Source organism: Plectropomus leopardus, chromosome 23, assembly GCF_008729295.1.
Source record: "Plectropomus leopardus isolate mb chromosome 23, YSFRI_Pleo_2.0, whole genome shotgun sequence".
NCBI classification, from domain to species: domain Eukaryota; kingdom Metazoa; phylum Chordata; class Actinopteri; order Perciformes; family Serranidae; genus Plectropomus; species Plectropomus leopardus.
In genome coordinates this window covers 7,847,906-7,868,393 of record NC_056485.1, presented here as the reverse complement: position 1 = coordinate 7,868,393, position 20,488 = coordinate 7,847,906, and the positions used below count along the sequence as shown (strand labels likewise).

The following is a 20,488-nucleotide window of genomic DNA, read 5'->3' as shown; positions in this document are numbered from 1 at the left end:
ACTATTTTCAGTGGCAGATTAGTACACATTTGGAACACAAGCAATCATTTGCAGCAGCGGGACAGAGTGAGTGAGATTGAAATGATATACAGCACCAAGGTTCACTGTAATGAAGAAACAGGTCAGCCAGTGCAACGGTGTGGCTCATTGATGTGTATTTTACTTATTTTTGGACACTAACAGAGTTGATAAAAAAAAAAAAGATTTGGCTATGTTCGCAGCATCAACTCATTGTTGCTTTTGTTCTTTTTATGGGCTCTCTTGACAATAAGAAAATGAATGCATATTACCAAACTTATCCTTTACATACACAGAGGAAGAAGAGGCTGACAAAAAAAAGACGACCTAAAACAACAGAGTGTGACGTAGAAAAGATGGTGAGTGCGAGAGCAGGGAGAGAGGTGGGTGGGTTTGGTAAAAGGAGCAGTAACATATAAGAATGAGCAGTGCCAAGTGCCTTGCAGCAGCATCAAAACACACATACAGACACAGCTGCACAAATCTAAATATAGTCCTGCCAGAGACACACACACACACACACACACGCACGCACGCACACACACACACACACACACACACACACACACACACACACACACACAGAGTGGAGAGGAGGAAGAATCTGGGGAGGAAACAGGGAGGGAGAAGAGGGGAGCAGTATAGGGTTAAAAGATGACATCATCCCCTTTCGTCGTCCCTCCTGCTTCTCTCTCATCTCTCCATCAGTAGGGTACCTCCCTTCTTTTCCTCCCTCTCCTTCACTCCCTCCATCTTTCCCTTCGTCTACACCACCCATCCATCTCCGCAAGGCTTTTTTTTTTAAATCTCAAATGAGCGAGTACAGCTCTAGTCTTTAAATAACAGTTATTCTGTTTGGGGCCGCATGTGTGTGTTTGTGACAGAGAGAGAGAGACAGAAAAAGAGGAGGACAGCTTCTGTTTTAGCCACCATCCAAGCCGCCTCTGCACCTCTGTCATTAAGCACACACACACACACACACACACACACACACACACACACACAGAGTCATGCTCAATTCACAGATAGTGACGCAGAGAGGAAGACAGGATGGGGAGGGAGGGGGGAGAAAGATATATAAGGGGATAGAGGCAGATAAAAAGAGAAAGCAAGGGAAAGGCAGGTATAAATAGTAGAGGGGAGCATCAGCAGCGATCACAAATTAGGCACCATACAGTGTGGAAGACGGGGCAGTATAAATATCACCTTAAGGGGTTTAAGTGACGCTTTAAGTCGATCTCTAACTAATCTAATCCTCCTTATAACACATCCACGACATCACAAACCTTCTAGGAAACGTACAACACATTATCGTGCTCATAAACAGCCTGATTAGAAAGGGAAAATGAGGAGATCCGTTATCACGTTTGATTGTCTACACCCCCCTCCCATCGCCCCTTTTCAGGTTTTCAAGCAGATTGAAGACTAAACAGCAATTTACCTGCCGAGGAGAAAGAACAGGACAAATCATCCTGCTGCTTTGAATTAGAGGAGGAAGTACTTGGAAGTCGTCACTTGGTGATGGTACTGAGAACTGGTAATAAGACCGGCTGGGTGTTCGCATTTAACGTGTAAATAGAGTTTATTTACAGTCTGTTAATGGTAATCAAGCCAAACCTGCTGACAGAGATTTGACATGTTTATGTTCTCGGCTGAGGACATTATGTTTTATGTCTGTCTGTCTGCCAGCAGGAGATCTCACCAAAATATGAACAGATTTTCATTGCATTTGGTGGACACACTGGTCTTGGGCCAAGAAACAATTTAGTACATTGAAATTTTTATTTGGACCTGGAATTTTGATTCCACTTACTAAAATAAGAAAAAATATAAACTGGTTTCCTATTGCAATGGAATGCTTTATGGGTCAAAAAAAATAAATCTCATCTAAAATGAAAAATTATGGTGTATTATGTGTGTTAAAGTGATATCTTTTCTTTCTCGGGGTGCCATTCGCAGTGAAAACCCAAAAGACTATCAACAACTCTGCAGCCTCAACACTACGGAGAGCTTCAGTGTCTTTCAGCTTTTTGTTCTGGTTTCACAGTTCACAGCTTTAATGTTTTGGTTTAGTCTCAGTGCTCTCTTACCCCTTTTCTACTAACATGGAACCGGTTCCGTTCCAGGTCCCTCACTTATTTTGAACCATTTAGAGCATTTCAAAAATGCTAATAATAATAATTGGTTCAGAGCCCAGAAAGTTTTTTCTCAGTTGTAACAAAAAAATAGCAGGTTTTTCTTAACCAAAGTGTGAACAGTGAAACATCCGTGGACTGTATCATATTCTACAGGATGGAAAAAGAGAATAGAGGAGGCAACAATGAAGTAAGAATGAGTAAAAAAGAGCGTGCAGTGGTCTCATTAATAGCAGGTCCATGCATGTTTTGGGGTAAGAACAAATATCCGTAAAAACAAAAACGTTTGCAGGTGCAATTAATGTAATATGCAATTTTGCTACAACTGTTTACTTCCACTGTGTATGGTGCAATGGCTCCTTATATAAAATCGTTCTGCACAAAACTGGCAGAAAATGGACCACTTTGCTAGATGGCACTAAGGTTCCAAGGACACTGAAGACAACTGGTTCAAAAACCAGAGCTAATCTGGTAAAAAAAAAAAAAAAAGTGTATCCACAACCTTGTTTCCTACTGCAGCAAGCTGTTTTTAGTGAAAATGCTTTGAAAACCAACTGCACTCTACCTGCTAAGCACCAAACAGCAGACAGACAAAGTTAGCAAATGACTGGTGAACATAACAGAGCAGTTAAACAGCTAAAGAGCCTCATATTTCCCCCAGGAGTTGGATGAGACCAAAATAGAGCTAAAAGAAGAATGGATATTGGGCTAACACTTGCGAGATGAATAGAAATGTGACTAGAAATGAAACTACTTGCTAACGTGTTAGCTATAAAATGGGGCTGCAATTGTTCCAATGGAACCAAAATTCCTATGTCCTGTCAGTCAAAAAAATGACCTACTGGACAGAAAGCCCATTTTTCCGACAGCCTGTTGTCCCGAAAAACAAAAGGACATTGTTCGGAATTCTAGTTTCTAAGAAAACACACACTCCTTACAGTTAGACAATTGTCAGAAAAAAATGTTTTCATTGTAGGTTTGCGTAAACCACAGATATGTTACATCTATCAACAACACTGTGGTGAATGTGTGGTTATGTTTAGGCACAAAAAACATGTTTTGGGTGGCACAAAAGTCGCTGGAAATGGGTTGGGTGGATGAAAAACACCCAGGATCAGTGTCTCAAATGCGGCCGGGAAACTACAACCAACTGCAGGACAGAAATGGGATGTTGGAGCAATGGCCGCTAGTTTTTGGGAAAATGAGCTGATTGAAATGGACTTTCAGTCCAAAGGGACATTTTTCAGACTAACAGGGCATCAGAATTTGGGGCCACTGAACAACCTAATAAGGGTGTTCTACTGCCACAAAGCAGCTAAATAAATAAATAAATGCTGTTTAAACTCAAGGTCCACTTACTAGCTTCTTCACTCACTACTTTTCTGGCATCTCAACAGTCTTCATCAGCAAACTGAAGTTGGATCAGTTGTCCTTAGTGACGTATGTATGGAAAGTCTGTCACATGATAACAAATGGTTGTGAAGATACCTTTAATCAGTAATGGAAACACTTCGGCCAAAGCACATCTGTGAGACTCTGAGCATAAATCAAGACATAATTATAATGACAGTCTCCAGAGTTTTATTCCAAATTAAGACGGCTACCTTCTGAAAAACATCAATGATTGATGTGAAACTCGTCACTGATTAACAGTGAAAGTGACAGCCAATGTGTCTGAAGACCTTTGCCTAAAAACGCCATTGTAATATAATAGCAGGGGATTTCAAAACCCGGCAGAAAGTCTTTATGTGCTGCATTTAAGGGACGCAGAGACAGCAAAGTCCCATTCTCTCTTTAACAAAGGCACTGAGAGGAGGCTAAGTCATGGCAAAAGATTAAGTGGCGTGCTAAGCCCATCTTTAAATAATCCAATGATACTAATAATACACATTTCCACCACACAGCATAATGAACAGAGACTAGCTGGGTGTTACAGGCTGTGGTTTATATCTGTGTGCTCTGTTGTGTGTAATTTTTTTGTCCTATTACTGTCCCTATAATTACCTGAATCACTAGAAGTAAATAGATTTCAATGAGTATCAAGAAAACAAGACTTTTTTGTTTTACAGGTCTTTGAACAAATTGGACTTTCTTAAAGTCCAATTTGTCCTTGAAGGCGAAATGACTTTCAGAAATTTAAGATACTGGAATTCTCCTCCGAAAGGAGTATTTGCTATGCAAACTGTAAAAACAAATTGGAGACAGTTCATAAACAAATACGGAGACAGTTATCCTGGCTGGAGACTTCCTTAACATTTGATTAGCAGCTTTGCAACCCTCACTTGTGGAATAATAATGTGTTGCTGTGCATCAGGCACAGTGTTTTCCACACTACGGCAAAGAAAAAATAAATCTAACACTTCCCTGTACTTGATTATGTCCGAGCGTGATTTTACAAACAAAAATTTCTTTAAATGTATTATTGTATCTAAAATCTTTTTTTCCCTTCACTGATTCACAGCACGTCACCTCTGCATGTCCAGTATTTGATTTTCTTTGTTTACTTAGCGGCATATTGAATAGCGAACACCCACCAAGGTGAAGCTGGTGGTTACTCAATCAAAGCACTTATTTGCTCAAGCATGAGCGTATTCCTTTAAGAATCAACTCTTTCCTCGGTGACACAGCAGTGGTTGTGGTTATTGCATCGCTAGCTGTTTCATTATATCCTCTCCCGTGCAATATCCTCTGCCTTTCTTTTATTTTTTATCTCGCTTTCTCTCCTCCTCCTACTGTTCCTCCTCCACCTGTCAACTTAATGTTCAGTCATTTCCTCTTTCCTCATCCACTCCATTTCTTTCATCGCGCCCCCCCCCCCCTTTTTCCCCCCCCCCCCCCCTTAATTGTTCTGGGGCCTTCATAGAGGCAAAACTACTTCAGGCCTTCTGTAACCCAATACCAGGCCCAGCCAACTGGCCCCTTCCTTACACACACACACACACACACACACACACACACACACACACACACAGAGTCATCCAATCTCCCACATACAATCTGTGTGAGAAGGTGACTGTTTTACAGTAAACAGCGCATTTAAAACAGAGCCTGACGTACATTGGTTATTATAACACACATGCTGGACAAACAAAAGGGAAACTTATCCTCTCAAGCTGACTAATATGTGATCATAATCTTGCGAGATGAGATTATGTTGCGTAAGCAATATGTGATTTTTGAGAAGTAAAGTCAAGTCTTCATGGACTGAAGAAACATCAGAAACTACATCTAAGCAGGGAAATAAACCTCAAAAACAATGAGATGTTTGTCAGAAGCAGCTACTATTTGCACCAAATATATCACTTAGTCTACAGTAGTCCTCTGTTGCAACACACAATATACTACATTAGTTACACACTGTTCGAAGTGTGGAGGTTTTAGATTTAAAGTGAGACTGCGTAAATTTAAAAAGAAGAAATAATACCGCCTTCCTCTCGAAAATGAAAAGTCTATTTCATGAGACATAAAACCAAGCCTACCATTCACTGTTTCACGCACTAAAGTTTTACTGCTACAACTTTATATGGTCTAATATGGCCAGTAATATATGGAGGCTAATGTCTGAAAACATGTTGCTATTTAATGACGTTGCTGAATCATTTTATTGACTTTATGTTTTTTCTGTCATACAAAGAATGAAGCAACACGGATGTTTCAAACGCAGTTTCAATGGTGAAGATCCGTTCAGTCACTTTGGAGGTGTATCAATGTCTGAAGTCAAGAAAACAGACTTCACCGAAAATTTGAGGACAAATGTTTCAAGAAGTATAATTTTAGCTGAGGCGGGGGATTTAACATATTCACCCAAGAAAACACACACTGAACATTTGACCTCGGGGAAAAACATTGCTGAGAACACAAAATCCTTTGAAAGGTCTTGTGTCACATTAAGAGGATACTGAGCTGGAGAACAAAGGACCCAAGAAGCAGAGCATCCTGGGAACATGGATACACTCCCTTTATCACTATCCCATACACTTGAGTCTGTGCTTTTTTTCTTACCAAAATCCACTTTAACCATCAGGTTACTGTAGCACAACAGACTGAAGCACTATTAAATCTATTTTTTTCCCCTAAAACTAAAGTCTGAACATACAAGAAAGTGGTACGACTAAATTCTTTGTTGCATTCTCGCATATAATGTGGTTTTACCAAGCAGCAACCTCAAGGGCTGAAAATGAAGCATGAGGAATTAACACTTAAGTGTCAAAAACTGCAGTTCTTTGTAAGGCCACTGAAGGCTGACTCCAAAAGCAAGTCAATCTCCATTCAACTCCATGTTAAAATGCCCGACTTTACAGCAGAAAAAAACACGTTTACAGCCTTGGACAAAAAGAGTGGTTTTGGTCTATAGCTAATTTCCCCATTTATGACACATACGGGGGTGGATGTTTATGTAACTCATCTGTTTACACTCCATTAAGGATAAAGTTATGCACAGGCTTTCCAATGACGTCCATCAGTTCTCAGTCAGATCCTCCCCTCACTCCTCCATAGCACAAACCTCTCTCCCAAATATTAACCATGGCCAAAATTGATAACACAGCTTCAAAACGGGAGTCTGCAAACCAAAAGGTGACATCACAGTAGCTTTGTACATTATTTTTTCAATCTAAAAGCTTGGTGACAGGACTACAGGCATCATTAGTTACATTAGTTAGTATACAAGTGCTTCTACTATTTTCAGCTCCACATTCCCTCATATATTTTAAGGCTACATTTTGCTCTCTGTGTGAGCAGGGAGAGCAAAGTGAAAACTTAATGGGATTCATTGTAAAAATTGAAAAAATTGTCTTATTCAGTTTAATAACAGTTCAAGGAGGAATGTGTGAAGTTGCTAGACATCATTGCAACCTTGTTTTTGTCACTTCAAACACTAGATTTTACATTTAAAGCTCTCTTTTCAGCATTTTGCACCTTGAGAATGCTAGTGCATCATATCCTTAAAATGATATTCCCTCCTCACTCTGCGATATTTGATGAGATGGTCTTTAAGATTTCATAACGGGCACGTCTGACGGCATGTTTTGCTCCTAATCCCTTCATTGTTAGCAGTGAAAATGGCCCATTTTCGAGTAGATTACGAAACACAAGCGGCAGTGTATTTTTGTTCTTTCACAGACACCAGAGTGGGAGCGTTTTAAATGCATTTCCTATTAGTCCATAGAAACAGAAGGCTTGCGAAAGCACATTCTGACCTGTTAAACAGCATCCAGTGGGCTGATGGCATCATCAGACAAATGTTAAGATGCAGAAATATTGACAACTTGCTGGTCTGCAGCAGAGATCATTCTTTCTTTAACAGAGGGTATGAGCAAACAGACTGACATTTCACATTGCTACTTTTCCCAAAATGTTCAACATTCAGTAGGGGAATGTAACTCAGTACAGTTACTGTACTAAAGTACAAATCTGAGATACTTGCAGGTCACTTGAGTATGTTCTTTTAATGCAATTTTAACTTTTACCCCACTAAATTTCAGAGGGAAATATTGTACTTTGAACCTCACAGCATTTTGTGAGCATTTAAGTTACTTTACACATTAAGATTTGTGTATGTAAGATTTTTAAGAACAACACATTAAGGGCTGTTTTTTTTTTTAAAGATTTTACTGCATTGGGTACTATTACTTATTACTTACTCTACACTTAAGTATATTTTCCAGATTATAATCGCTTTTACTTAAGTAACATTTTGAGTGCAGGATTTTTACTTGTAAACGGGTATTTGCACAGAGTGGTATTAATACTTTCACTTAAGTAAAGCACCTGCATACTTATTTCACCACTGACAACATTTAATTCTTCCTTTTATCTCACTCTAGTTCAACTCACCATCTGTTATTGTGTGCAACAAACCCTGATTCAGTTACACTGTCTGCAGTGCTCGTCTTAAATCTGCAGGGTGTTTTATGGCTTTTAGAGATGCTTTAATGCTAACGCCAACCAGCAGGATGGGTTTCCTGCAGGTACGGGAGATTTAACACTCCCTAAGCTCACACAACATCCTTCTGCTGGCCGATGGAAACGTCAAAGACAGACACTATCATGCGTGGCTATTTTGTTATATGGATACTTCTTTTGCATGGTTGAAATAGCAATTAGAAATGCTTGTGCTAGTTTTGACGCCAAAGGGCGTTTGCATGAACCCTCTCTCTATCAATTACTTGATGGGAGTGCTTTCCTATTAATGATTTTTCTGTTGAGCTGTTTTGAGGATTCAGCACCCAGATGAGCGCACTGGAGCCAGGCGTGTTGATTCATTTTCAAAACAGCAATTAGGCCCTGCTGCTCCCCTTCTTTCACATTGGTTTGGGAGATAATAATAAACAACGAGGTATTAATTTTTGATGAGAAGATATCCAACACCGCAGATGACTATAAGAAACATCTGTGGTAAAAAAAAAAAAAAAAAAAATTGTTTCATCTGCTGCTGTTTTCAAGATGAGATGATGCGCCTGACAAAATTTAGTTTTTCTTTTAACTAGGACGACATAACTAGAGTCTCCCGTGACACACAGTTTACAGGAATAGTTTAAGCATGATCATCTTGTGACTTCCAAATACAGATACGTTTGCTCACGCCCTCATTTTAAATACAGAAAATGAGGCACTTTATGGAGGTTTCAGGCAAACAGTGACCTTTCTAACATACTGGGATCATTTAAGTCTATACCATTTACTGTATTCAAAGCAATGTGAGCTCAGTAAAACTGTTCAGTAGCATAGCTGGTAAAATGTGCCGCTGGGCTGAGATGAGCAGAGAGTCTGTTTTGTGTGCTTTCTCTCTGAGCTCCTGCTGAGGTAGCTGCTGGCAGCAACACTCTAACTCAAGATCTCAAGATAGACTCGAAATTGTCCCATGATCACCCTGCATACATACATGCTCTACACAGTCACAAGCACAGGACTTGACTTGTGCCTCTGTAAGACTTTATCTTCACTCGGCTCAGAATAGAATTTCTGACCTACTGCAACCACAAATGTCAAACCTCTTCCTAACTTACATCCCTTGCCATGGTAATATGCTATCCAGATCACATTTCTATCACTAATTACATTTCTATGTACAGTGATTATGTTTCTACCAGGGGTGCGCCCAGACGTTTTTCAAAGGGGTGGCCAGATGGGGCCAGTGAAAATCTTGGGGTGGCACACCAAAACCAAAAGCTGTAACTGAATTATTTAGGCGTATAGGTGGTTTATTGTTCCTCAGATAGGCTTGTTGTCCTTTGATTTGAATTGACTGAAATTAAAATAAGGAAACATTTACTGACAACAAGACTTCTCAAGTTTAGGGGAGACTTGTGGGTACCCATAAAACCCATTTTCAATCCTATATCTTGAGCTGAGAATTCAAGGGAGCCCTTTGAAAATGGCTATTCCATTTCATTCCTCGCCAAAATGTATCCTAAATTTGGAGTGTTATTTAACCACCTTTCCAAGAGGCAATGCTGTTTTTCATCCATTGGTACCAATGGATGCATAAAGTCTCATTTACTCTCCCTTTATTTACAAAAGTCTATACGTCCATCTCAAATGTTGCCAGCATCGCTGCCGTAAAACATCCATGCCTCCTTTATGATTGCATAGATGCAGCCAATAGATGGCACTAGAGGGTGGAGTCAAACGTTTTACAAAACAACAATCAAGGTGATGGTGGACGAGGTTGTAATAATGTAACTTGAACTGAATTTTTTTGTGAAATGTTTTTTCATCTCCTACGGTCATATCTCACTTGAACTATGCTTCACTGCCTCAACCATTGCAGATGATACTGCTCCATTTTAAGCTAAGCTATCATAAAGCACAAATACAGGTGAAATGACAGTAACATCAGCTTCCAATTACTTTTTGCCAAGGAAGGTCATTCCTGAGGAAAATGTGTTTTTACTCACAGTGACAATGTTTCTATCTGCAATGATTTTTACATGCTATTTCTATACACAGTGATCATGCGTCTACTATGAAGTTTCTATGGTAACAATGTTTCTACTTGTCGTTGAGGCATTAACATGCTATGATGATATTTCTGCCTGTGGCAATTATGTAGTTGTTACTTTGCTGATGACATGTTCAATCCCTCAAGTGTGCACTGTTTCACAGATACAGTCACACTGTGGAGAACATACTTTCACCTGGATGACTCATACATACTGTGAGTAAGTCACACCGAAATGCAAGCTGAGTGGTCTGGCAAAGCAGATCGCATTGTGATTGCAGGAGTGCATATATTTTGTGTATTAACATGCGTTTCCATTATACAGATAAGATGTGATTTGCATTTTAACACACAGTATAGCAAGAGGGCAGCGGAGGAGGAGGTGGAAAAGTCAACAAATTAACTACAGAAGGATTTGAAACTGAGTATATCTCAAGGTCAAAAGCAAGTGATGACTTGTTGGTTGCAGGATCCTCAAGACACTTGGTTCGATCTTGGTGTGTTTAAATTAATTTAAAAATCACCCCGAACGACACTTGTTCAAACTCTTTTCTGTGTGCTAACAAGGCATAAATGTTAATCATAAGTCTGTTTATCTGCTGAGTGGATATTGGACAGGAATGTGACCTTAGTCTGGTTAGCCTGCCAGCGACAGCACAACATCCGTGACTGGGAAGCCTGACTGGTGCCTATAGCCCCAGGGGAGAGCATCACAGCTGGGGAGGAGCACTGAGCTAACAGCCTGTTGTCTGGTTAGACAGAGAGCTGCAGTGTAACTGAAGACATGGAGGAGGACAGCCGGGAGAAAGCCAAGGACCAACTCAATAATCAGCTCTGATAAAACTGCAACAAACATCTCATATGATTAGCTATGAGGCATAATCAATTGACATCAGTTTGGCAAATTCATGCCATTATCAAAGCACTGACATCATCATCAACACTGGTTTTACAAAATAAAACTGACTTCTTCTAAAGACAGCCAGTCGGCTCTGCTGGGCCAGTTTCCAGAACCATTAACTCCCAGCACCATCTTTCCTGGACACCGTCTTCAAAAGTATTTTATTATTATTTAATGTGACAATTAGTGTGGAGAGATAGAAGAGAAAATCATTGCTTTCAAAAACATTTCTATTACTCAGCTGGTGGCTCTGTAACTGTGTGATAGCAAAAAAAATTAAATATTTTAATTTGCCATGGTCCCAGAGAAACACAAAGTTTATCGAGCCCTGGTGCCTCGGTGTGACTTAATCATCATCTCATTTGGGGCCCTGTCTGAAAATCTTCAGCAGTACTTACATTAAAGCTCCATTTAGACGTTTAGAACGTTTCCACAGTGGAGAAAAAAAAAGAGAAACCGCTTGAAATGGAGCGAGTGCTAATAGCGGGCAAAGGGAGTGATCAATCTCTCGAGAATAAACAACACAAATGCCAACTGAGAGATGAGGCAGGGTCGACTTTTACCAGATGATCGCTGTGTTTTTGTGAAACAAACCTTGAAAGAAAAACTCACGTTAAGCTCCATGATTAAAACAAGTATATCCTTTGGTGGAGACATTAAGTGTCCACTGCAGTATAAGCCCAGCACTGGTCCAAGAACACAGTGTACAGAGAGAGGTGAAATGCCGGTGCATGAGTTTGCTGCAGGCCTGAGGCCAAACATGAATACAGTGTAAAAAGGATTACAGGGACCCTGTATCCTTCACCCTTCATCTGCGGATTAACTGGCTGCCTTGACCATCAGAGCTGCTCTTTTATTGGTCAGATCAGTGATCCAGCTGCATTTAGCAGAGAGACTAACCAATGAATCGACTTGTTTTTATTCTTACAAACTTAAATCAACCTGCCTCATGTACTCAAACTAATGAGTGTACTAACAAATGTCCCTCGTGCCTTTGCTTGTTGTTCTGTTACCAAAAAAGTTATTTTAAAAGGCTAATATATTTCACACACTATTGATGACAGATCTGCAAACATAACAACATGCAAAAGGCTACTGATAATGGAGAAATTAGTATTTTGTAGATGTGGCGATGGCTAGATAACTATATTGAAATATTTACATGATACCACACCACGTACATAACTCCCTATATTTTCCATGGCATGGTTTTCAAGTCCAGAAAAGCCAGTGGCTGTTGGTAAATGTTTGGCCATCTATGAGCGTCCATCGCCGTCGTTTTTGTGATGTGTCCTGTATTGTTGGCAACAGTCAGCCCTCAGCAGCATTTTTTCAGCTGATTCAGCATGTTGAAACGGCGACTGTTGGCGATTGAAATCACTCTGATTGGCAGTTTATCTCAGAGCACAAGAAGACAAATGGAATTAAGGGAAGCAAAACAGAAAGACTTAAGTCACGTAAAGGAGAGATTAAAGCAAACTTGTCATATGAGGTAAGATTATTTTTTAGCCATTGAGGTCTTTAGGAGAAAGGGTTTGTAATTATTTGTGTTATAGTTCAATAAATCACTTTTCAACATCAGGTTGTGTTTTCAATGTGCTAATTGGCAAACTGCAATCTAAAATCCGTCCTACTGGTCTACCAGTTTCACTTTTGAACGATGAATGACTGCTGGTTTGGGGAAATATATCCTCTGATGCAGGTGCAAAACATACATGCTATGTGACTGCCGGCTGTTGGCTGTGGTCTTTGCGGTGTGCTGAAGCGTAACCTTTTATGGCTAAGAGACAGGCGACACGTTGGCCCTCGCAGGCACTAGTTCTTTGATTTTGGTAGAGTGATTCGTTTCACACACTGCTGATGACAGATCTGCAAGATGCAAGCTGTGACTGCCTTGCATTCTGACTGATCAAGACTAGGAATCAGTATGTCTGACTCTTCTAAGATGGATTTCTTTCTGTTTTGACATATGAAGTATGTCCCAAACATTAAGGCTTGTGCTCTCCCTGAGAATGAGATATTAAACTTGATGATCTCTGTCGGTAATTTCAAGCATTACCTGCTGTCAAAGCATTGCAGCCGAGGATCAAACAACAAAAACGCCCCATGAGAAGGTAACGTTCGTCACTGGTAGCTGTTTTTTGACAGTGTTTCAGGATTAATTTTACCTTTAATGGTGCTTACCACCTTTCGCTTTTGTTTCATCCTCTTCACTGTTATATTCCATGTATTTCTGTGTATTTCCTGTTTCATATTCTAAAACTGTGAGCAGAAATGAAGCTTTGCTCAGAGCTTGAAGGGAGTAGATGTGTCGTTGTTAACAGGAGGAGTAGTTCAAATTAACAATGGGAATGTGATTCCCTGGAGGGCGAAACACCCACAAGTCTGTCTACACTTGGCCTACATACTGCCCGCTACAGACTTCCCCACACCAGGCTTTTCTCCTGCGCTGGTGCTGCAGGATCTTACTATCAGTTCCTCCTGGGGATCCAGAAACAGTGCCGCAGCAGTGCAGCACTCATGTGATAACTGGGACTTCTGTCTATGAAGTCTTGCAGCACATATGCACAGAGAGCTCTGAACTGAAGGTGCTGTAAAAATGCAATGAAAACCTTCCATCATCATGCTGCGCACGCCCCTCACTCACGGGGCCTGAGAGGAAGTCGAAGCTGGTGAAATGAGGTGTAAAAACATACACACAGCCGCACACACCTCGTACGCTGTCTAAAAGCAGAGAGGTCTTCTCTTCGTGGAGGGTTAATGGGAAGAGATTGCAGGCTACATGAAAGAGGGAGTAACCTTATAAAGAGGGGTCAGAGGCATATATGAGGGCTTACAGTGTGCCCTTGTACTGCACACACAGGTTACAAAGGAAGAGGCGTAGAGAAACAGATAGCTATGCTTGAGAAAGCATACATAAGAAAGGGGAAGGAACATGAAGAGATAGGTCTAATATAATGTGTGAAAAGAAAATGGACAAAAATATTGATTTGGACATCTCTCTAAACACAAAAACTGTAAAGAAAACGTCTTTTAGGGGTTAAAGCGACAGTGTGGTAGACGTTAAAACACAGCATAACAGTAGCACATGAATAGAAGTGCTATAATGATTCATTACTGCGAGTTAAACAACAGCATCAAGCTGAAGCTTGCTAACATTAGCGGCAAAATGCTTCTGGTCATACCAAAACCGAGTAAGGCTGTCGCAGCAAAACCTCCAGGCACATCGCAAGTTAGTAAGTAAGGTTGGCTTTTATTCCTTATTAAACTTTTCCTTTATAAGAGAAAGAATGTGTCTTTTCTTCATTCAAAAAAAACATAGTGATGCTCTTGAGTATGAAATTGAAACATCTTTCTACTTCTTAGGGTAATTTTATCAGCAATTAATACCTTTTCAGGATATGTCTGTCATTTTTTGCACATCTATCTCGATTATGCATTCATATGTCAGGGTTTGTTTTTCTAATTCATTGATTAATAATTAATTGAAGAATTGATTGTTTCATTAATCTCCATAAACAGATATCTGTATATGTTTGCCGAATTTATTGGCAAAAGAACAATATTTGGTATCCAAAGCGTTCTTGTTTTTGTTTAAAGTCTGTAATCCGAGTAATGACCACCTTTGAGAGGCAGGTAAACAGTCCGTGTGAAGAGCAAACAGTGGCAGTCCTAGACTTTAGGAGTACCTGGGCAGAGAAGCCCATCAAGGCCCCACAACACCCCCTGGGGTCGTTTTTCCCTCTCCTTTTGTTTTTTGCTTCATTTCTGGTAATAAGAAAAGTGTGCTTGTTTAATTGTGCTGACAAGTTCACTTAATGTGACAGTTACAGGTAGCTAGTTGACTGTCCAACTAATGGTATCCAGCCGTAATGCGGTAGCCAGAGGGTGACTCACTTTGGCTTTTTATGGCGGCAGCAGCATTATATTACATTGTGCCTTATCATTGCAAAATTTGCCAATATAAGTAGCTATTGGGGGCCCCTTTTCCAAAATGCAATCTTGGAACCCATTGGCTATCATCGTACAATGATTTAGCTTTTTATTTGCTTTTTAAAAAAAATATTTATCTGCATTCTTATGCAGATATCTGTTGATAGAACAACAGGTGCATGGAAGATTAAATCTTGGCCCAAATATCTGCTTGCTGTACCCGAATCCCCAAAATATTGGCCGTAGTCCCTAGAGACTTATCGTCATCTGACCATTAGCCAGTGGGTTCCAGGATTGGTGTATAAGTCAGAAAAGGGTGGAAATTGCTCAACGCAAGTACCCAGAGTCCAAGGTGATGTCTTAAGATTTCTTGTTTGGCGACCAACCATCCAAAAACCCTAAGATATTCCATTCAAAATCACATTACACAGAGACTACATCACATTTAAGGAGCTAGAATCATAAAATGTTTGGCATATTTGCCTAATGAATTGCCCTAACTTGATTACTGAAATTGCTGTCGATTACAGCATCCTGCTTTTCTGTGAATGTCCTTTTTTTCAAACTGTATCACATCAAACCCCATCCAGACCTGTCTGTGGGTAGAGCAGGTGCATCTACAGAAAAATACTACAGTATATTTGAAAAATAAAGCCAATAAGTTCCATGTCTTTCCAGCCTCATTCTTTCATTCGGAGAGGATATTGAACAAGCTCAAATAGATCAAAGTGGTCTCTGTGTAGTAACAGCAGCTCTGGGATTACAGCTATGGCAACAACAGACCTGCAAATAGTGCAGCTTTGACTGCCTGTATTATGGATGTCAAGATCTTTACATAGCCGCATTGTGTACAAATATGTTGAGTATTCTGTGTATTTTTGTTTGAGGTCTGTCTATAATGAGGCAATTAAAGCATCAGTGGTCTTTCAGGGGGAGAGGCCTCGTTACGGGGAGATGCTGCTCTCATTTCCTCGTCAACCAATCAAGGAGACAAGCTGATATTGTGTTTTAATGAGTGTGTAAGTGGTGCACATTAAGCTCAGTGACTCTGCATGCATGAATTTGAACTTGAACATTTGGACAAACTCATCCTTAGCCACATTTTATAGCATTTTTTCCCCAAAAAGACACACTAACTTTTGTAATGAACTAAATCACAATGCAAAGTTGTGATAGAGTTGATGATTGTTGCTAAAATTGAGGAAAATTGGAGGAAAAACATGCAATTTCTTACTAATAAAACTAATATCCCTCCTACAGAACAATTGTAGCTATATTCCCCTTGATCTTTATCTGCTTCAGTAATAATCAAATCACGATATCACCTAAAGATTTAAAGGTGCAGAATAGAACTGAAATAACTCAATCAATTAGTGACAGAAATCCTCAAAATGCCAAATAATCACTCATTTCAGCATCTTAATGTTAAGGATAAACAGCTGTTCTCTGTTTTAAATCATTGTTAACTTAATTTCTCTTCTTGGACTGTTGGCCAGACAGAACAAGATATCTAAAGATGTCCGCCTGGACTTTGGGAAACCGGAATGGAAATCTGTCACTCTTTTCTGTAATTTAATTGTCAAAATCGTTAATTATTCATGAAATAATTGATAGTTGCAGTCCTAAAACAGATTATTTGAACTATCAGCCTTTAAATGAATCCAAAACCAGCCTGACTCCTATCAGACAATAAATCAAAGCCATCGCTATCACCTCTGTCAGTTAGACAGACAAGGACAGAGAGGACAATATGTATCCCTGGACACCTATCAATAAAATATACAATACATCAATAGACCTTCTCTACAGCTCTGATCAAAGGGTGCCTCTAAAGTAAAAAAATGGCATTCTCTTTTATCTAAAGGTGTTAAAACAGTGAAGAAGACACATATGAAGTGTGAACAGTGAGTTTATGGTGACCTTGTTCTTCTTCCCCTGTCACTATGATATGTTGACCCATGAGTGCAACAGTGAAGCAATGTCTCACCTTTGAGCAGGGGCAGTGGGGTGAGCTCCACCTGGGAGCTCTGGTAGCGGAACTGGGATGAGCTGTGGGACCTCCTCTGCCGGGCTCTGCGCATCGACCTCCGCGGGAAGCCGTCCACCTTCTCCGCGGACGGCACCGAGAAGCTGGTGGTCGGCGAGGACGGGCTGGACGGAGGCAGCTTGGTCGTCTCCATGATGGCTGTAGATGGCGGTGGTGTTTGCGTGCGCGCGTGCCTTTGCGCGTGTGAGGAGTGCGTAAAGAGGAGACTGAGGATGTATGGGTGAATGGAGGATGGAGGTAAGGATGGAGGAGTGGGTGGCTTTCTAAATCACAGATGGATTATCAATTGATCAGAGTGAATAGACGCTCCGGGGTGGAGGAGGAAGAGGGAGGAGGGGGGAGATAAAGGGGGGAGAAGGTGCAGAGGCGGAGGAGAGGTGAGGAGAGATATTTTCTGGATGTCCAGTCCCGTGCTGTGCGCCTCGCTGTCTCTATCAGAGCCGGACTGGAAATGGCAGCAGCATCAGCAGCATCCCTGATTCTTCTCTTTTTCACGCACAGATGAAAAATCGCATGTGTATCATCCCCGTGGAGGAGTAGCCCGTGCAGCTACCAGATGATGCTCAGACAGGCGCGTCTCCTCGCGCACACACGCCTCTCTACTGCTGTATTGGCGTCAGACACACACTAAGTCATCGGCCTAAATTTGGATATTTATTTCTATGACTGATCACACAGCTCCTTGTGTAGATAAATCACTGTAATCAAGCACCGATTAACCTCCTCGTGTTTGTCCAGCTCAAAAACAAACAACCCCAGGTCGGTTTATTCTCCTCGATGATGCTCCTTATCAATAAAATCAGTGATCGGTCCTGGCGGTGGATGATGATATCATAAAATCATCAATCTGGGCCCACCTCGGCTGCCGCATCACTGTTGTCCTTCTCGCTCGTTTTCAACGGATCCTCTTTCGACCGCTCAAACGGCCGCACCTGCTTGCTGTTATTTAATTATTTTTCTCTCTCTCAGAGGTGGATAATGTTGTTCTCGTCGCGGTTTAAAAGCCCTCCACACAACCTCCACCTCCTCCTGCCGTCCTCCGACCGTTTCAGGGTGGGGAAACAAACGCTCCCTCACCGCGCCGACATGTGCAGGTCCTCCGCCAGCGGCCGATGCAACACCGAGCCCCGCTGCTGTCTCTACCTCCGCGGTGAGCGAGGAAAAAGAAAACCGGGAAAAAAGAGCAGAAAGCAGCCGTTCCTCCTGCAAGCCTGGAGTGAAAAAAACACCGAAGGCCCGTGTTATACAATAGCACCCCGTCTATGTCTGTCAGACTGACGCGTTTTGCTCCTGTCCCCCTTCTCGGTTCCCGTTATCCGGTCGTCCTACAGCGCCTCAGCCAGCTGCGTCAAGGAGCACGAGGTGAGGAAGGAATACACAGGAAATGATGCACAGCGGCTTTCAAAATAAAATGAGACAGGGAGCGAAAACAAAACTGTGTGTTGGTTTATGGAAATTGACTTGTTTCCAGAGTAACCTGGGGCACGAATGAGCTACTGGGTCCCAAATAATCCCTGTTCTCCTCCCTCTGTTTGCTATAAAGTGCTTCAGGAATCATTTTTCTCTTGGTCAATGTGAAATGGACACAACCTCTTAGCAACACATTATGTGGTGGCGGGCACGAAATGTGTTAAAATGTACTGGTGGCATGCCATTACAATCGGTCGCAATTGTGTTATGAAATGGTTGCAGTTTGGTTTAGTTTAAAGAACAAAAAAATGTTGGTTAAGTTTAGGAAAAGATTGTGGTTTATGTTAAAATAACTATGTACAGGGGGTAAGTGACATAAGCTTAAGTGCGTTGTGTAGCTATGTGAAGTACCTCCATAAAGTACTTTATGTAGTTACGTAATGTCCACATATCTGAGGTGATTTTTGGTATCACATTGTCATGGGTATTAAGTTACATTGTGGACTTTGTTTTGGGGTGCTGTTATGTTTTCATGTTACTTGTGTTTGGTTTCATGTTTAATTTTGTAGTTTATATCCCCATGTGTGGTTTTACTTCCTGTCTCTGTGTTTCCCTGATTTGGTTCACCTGTCTTTTATCAGTCTGGTCTGTCCTTCCCTGTTAGTCTTTCCTGCACATCTGTTTGGTTTTAGTCGTGATTGTTCCAATCTCGTGTTTCCAGCCACACCTTCATTTGTTAACCAGTCCCTGTGTTTCCCTCCTGTTCCTGGTGTCCACCTACCCCAGCTTTGTGTCGTTGTCTTGTTGAAAGCTGAAAGGTCATGTATGTTTGACCATTCCTGCTTTCCCCACGATTTGCAGACTTTCTTACTCTATAGGCCTACACTTAATTTGTGCGTCCACAACTAGATGCTCATTGACTTTGCATTGGCATTGCCTTTGTGTTGCCAGAACATAATTTTAACAAATTTCATAACCACCATATAATGCATTGTTAAGACTTTCCACATATTTCTATGAGACTGGGGTTGAAAACTAGCTCACAGACTAATGTGAAGGCTGTCGTTTGGGCAGTTGATATTTTGCCTTAGTAATTACAATATTCCTAAAGAAAGTTACAATAAAGAAAACTTACCAATAGCTGTACAGTGAACATTGGGCTTTGAGGGCTGGTAGTTGGACACATCTCCCAGTTGGTAATTCAGCATCATACAGACCTAAAGGGGATAGATAAAATAGATAAGGGTCTCAAACATTTGTCTGTTAGCCTGAATTACAGATTGTATCTTTCCCTTTAACATATATTCAGTCTATTTGTGCAAATACAACTCGGGTGCTGTAAACTTATTTCTACTGACAGTGAATGTGAATTTTTAAAACGGGCTAAATGTAGGAAAACAACATGTAAGCCAGCACTGTAAACTTAAAATATCCAAGGACAGGGTAAATGTGGGTCTGCAGTTTTAGGTTTTATTGATATCAGATGATTTCATAAGAGCTGAAGGAAAGACATCTTTTGATGTGAGGTGCTGGCTTGCAGGCAGACATCAAAGAAAGGAGTAGAAAGTCAGAACTCCAATCTTTTTAAAAATGTCAGAAGTCAGCGTCTCGGCAGTAAAAGACAGCAAGATGTATCAAAATGCTGATCTCTAAATTCAGACAGAAAAGATTGCAAGGCAGATTCAGCAGTCTTTCGACGACAAAACAGCTACACCTGGAGGTCTTCTTTTGAAGGGTCAGGTAAAGACAAAGTAAGATTTGTTACAAATAAATTATATTATATAAACTTTGAACAAATGCTTCCTTGAGTATTGACTGAAAAGAGGTCAAGGTCATCTGCCAAGAGCCGGTGGACATCAGCGGAGAAAGAATGAGGGAATTTGTTATGTTCTCCATATGCTGAATTTGCATTAATTTGCACATATTTCTCTTTATTTTTAGATTTGCTAAAAATAAAAAATAAATAAAAATGTCAAAAAAACACGATTTGATCAACCTTTTGAAAATAAGGAAGTTGTACCATATAACATTATTTTTATATTCAAACTAGACACCCATCTCAGGATTGGTGGACGCCACAGTTTACCTGCTCCTTTGAGAAA

The 20,488-nt window shown here is 40.7% G+C and overlaps 1 protein-coding gene across 3 annotated transcripts in view; it reads right to left on the bottom strand.

The window, feature by feature from the left end:
- ppp2r5b (protein phosphatase 2, regulatory subunit B', beta) overlaps positions 1–18,293 on the bottom strand; it is a 51,633-nt gene extending 33,340 nt beyond the window's left edge. For all 3 annotated transcript variants that reach the window (XM_042512062.1, XM_042512063.1, XM_042512061.1), the window contains exon 1: positions 16,917–18,293. In XM_042512062.1, the coding sequence (XP_042367996.1) occupies positions 16,917–17,109 (193 nt within the window). In that variant the 5' untranslated portion in view covers positions 17,110–18,293. The remainder of the gene's footprint in view (positions 1–16,916) is intronic.
- Between the last annotated feature and the right edge of the window lie 2,195 nt (positions 18,294–20,488).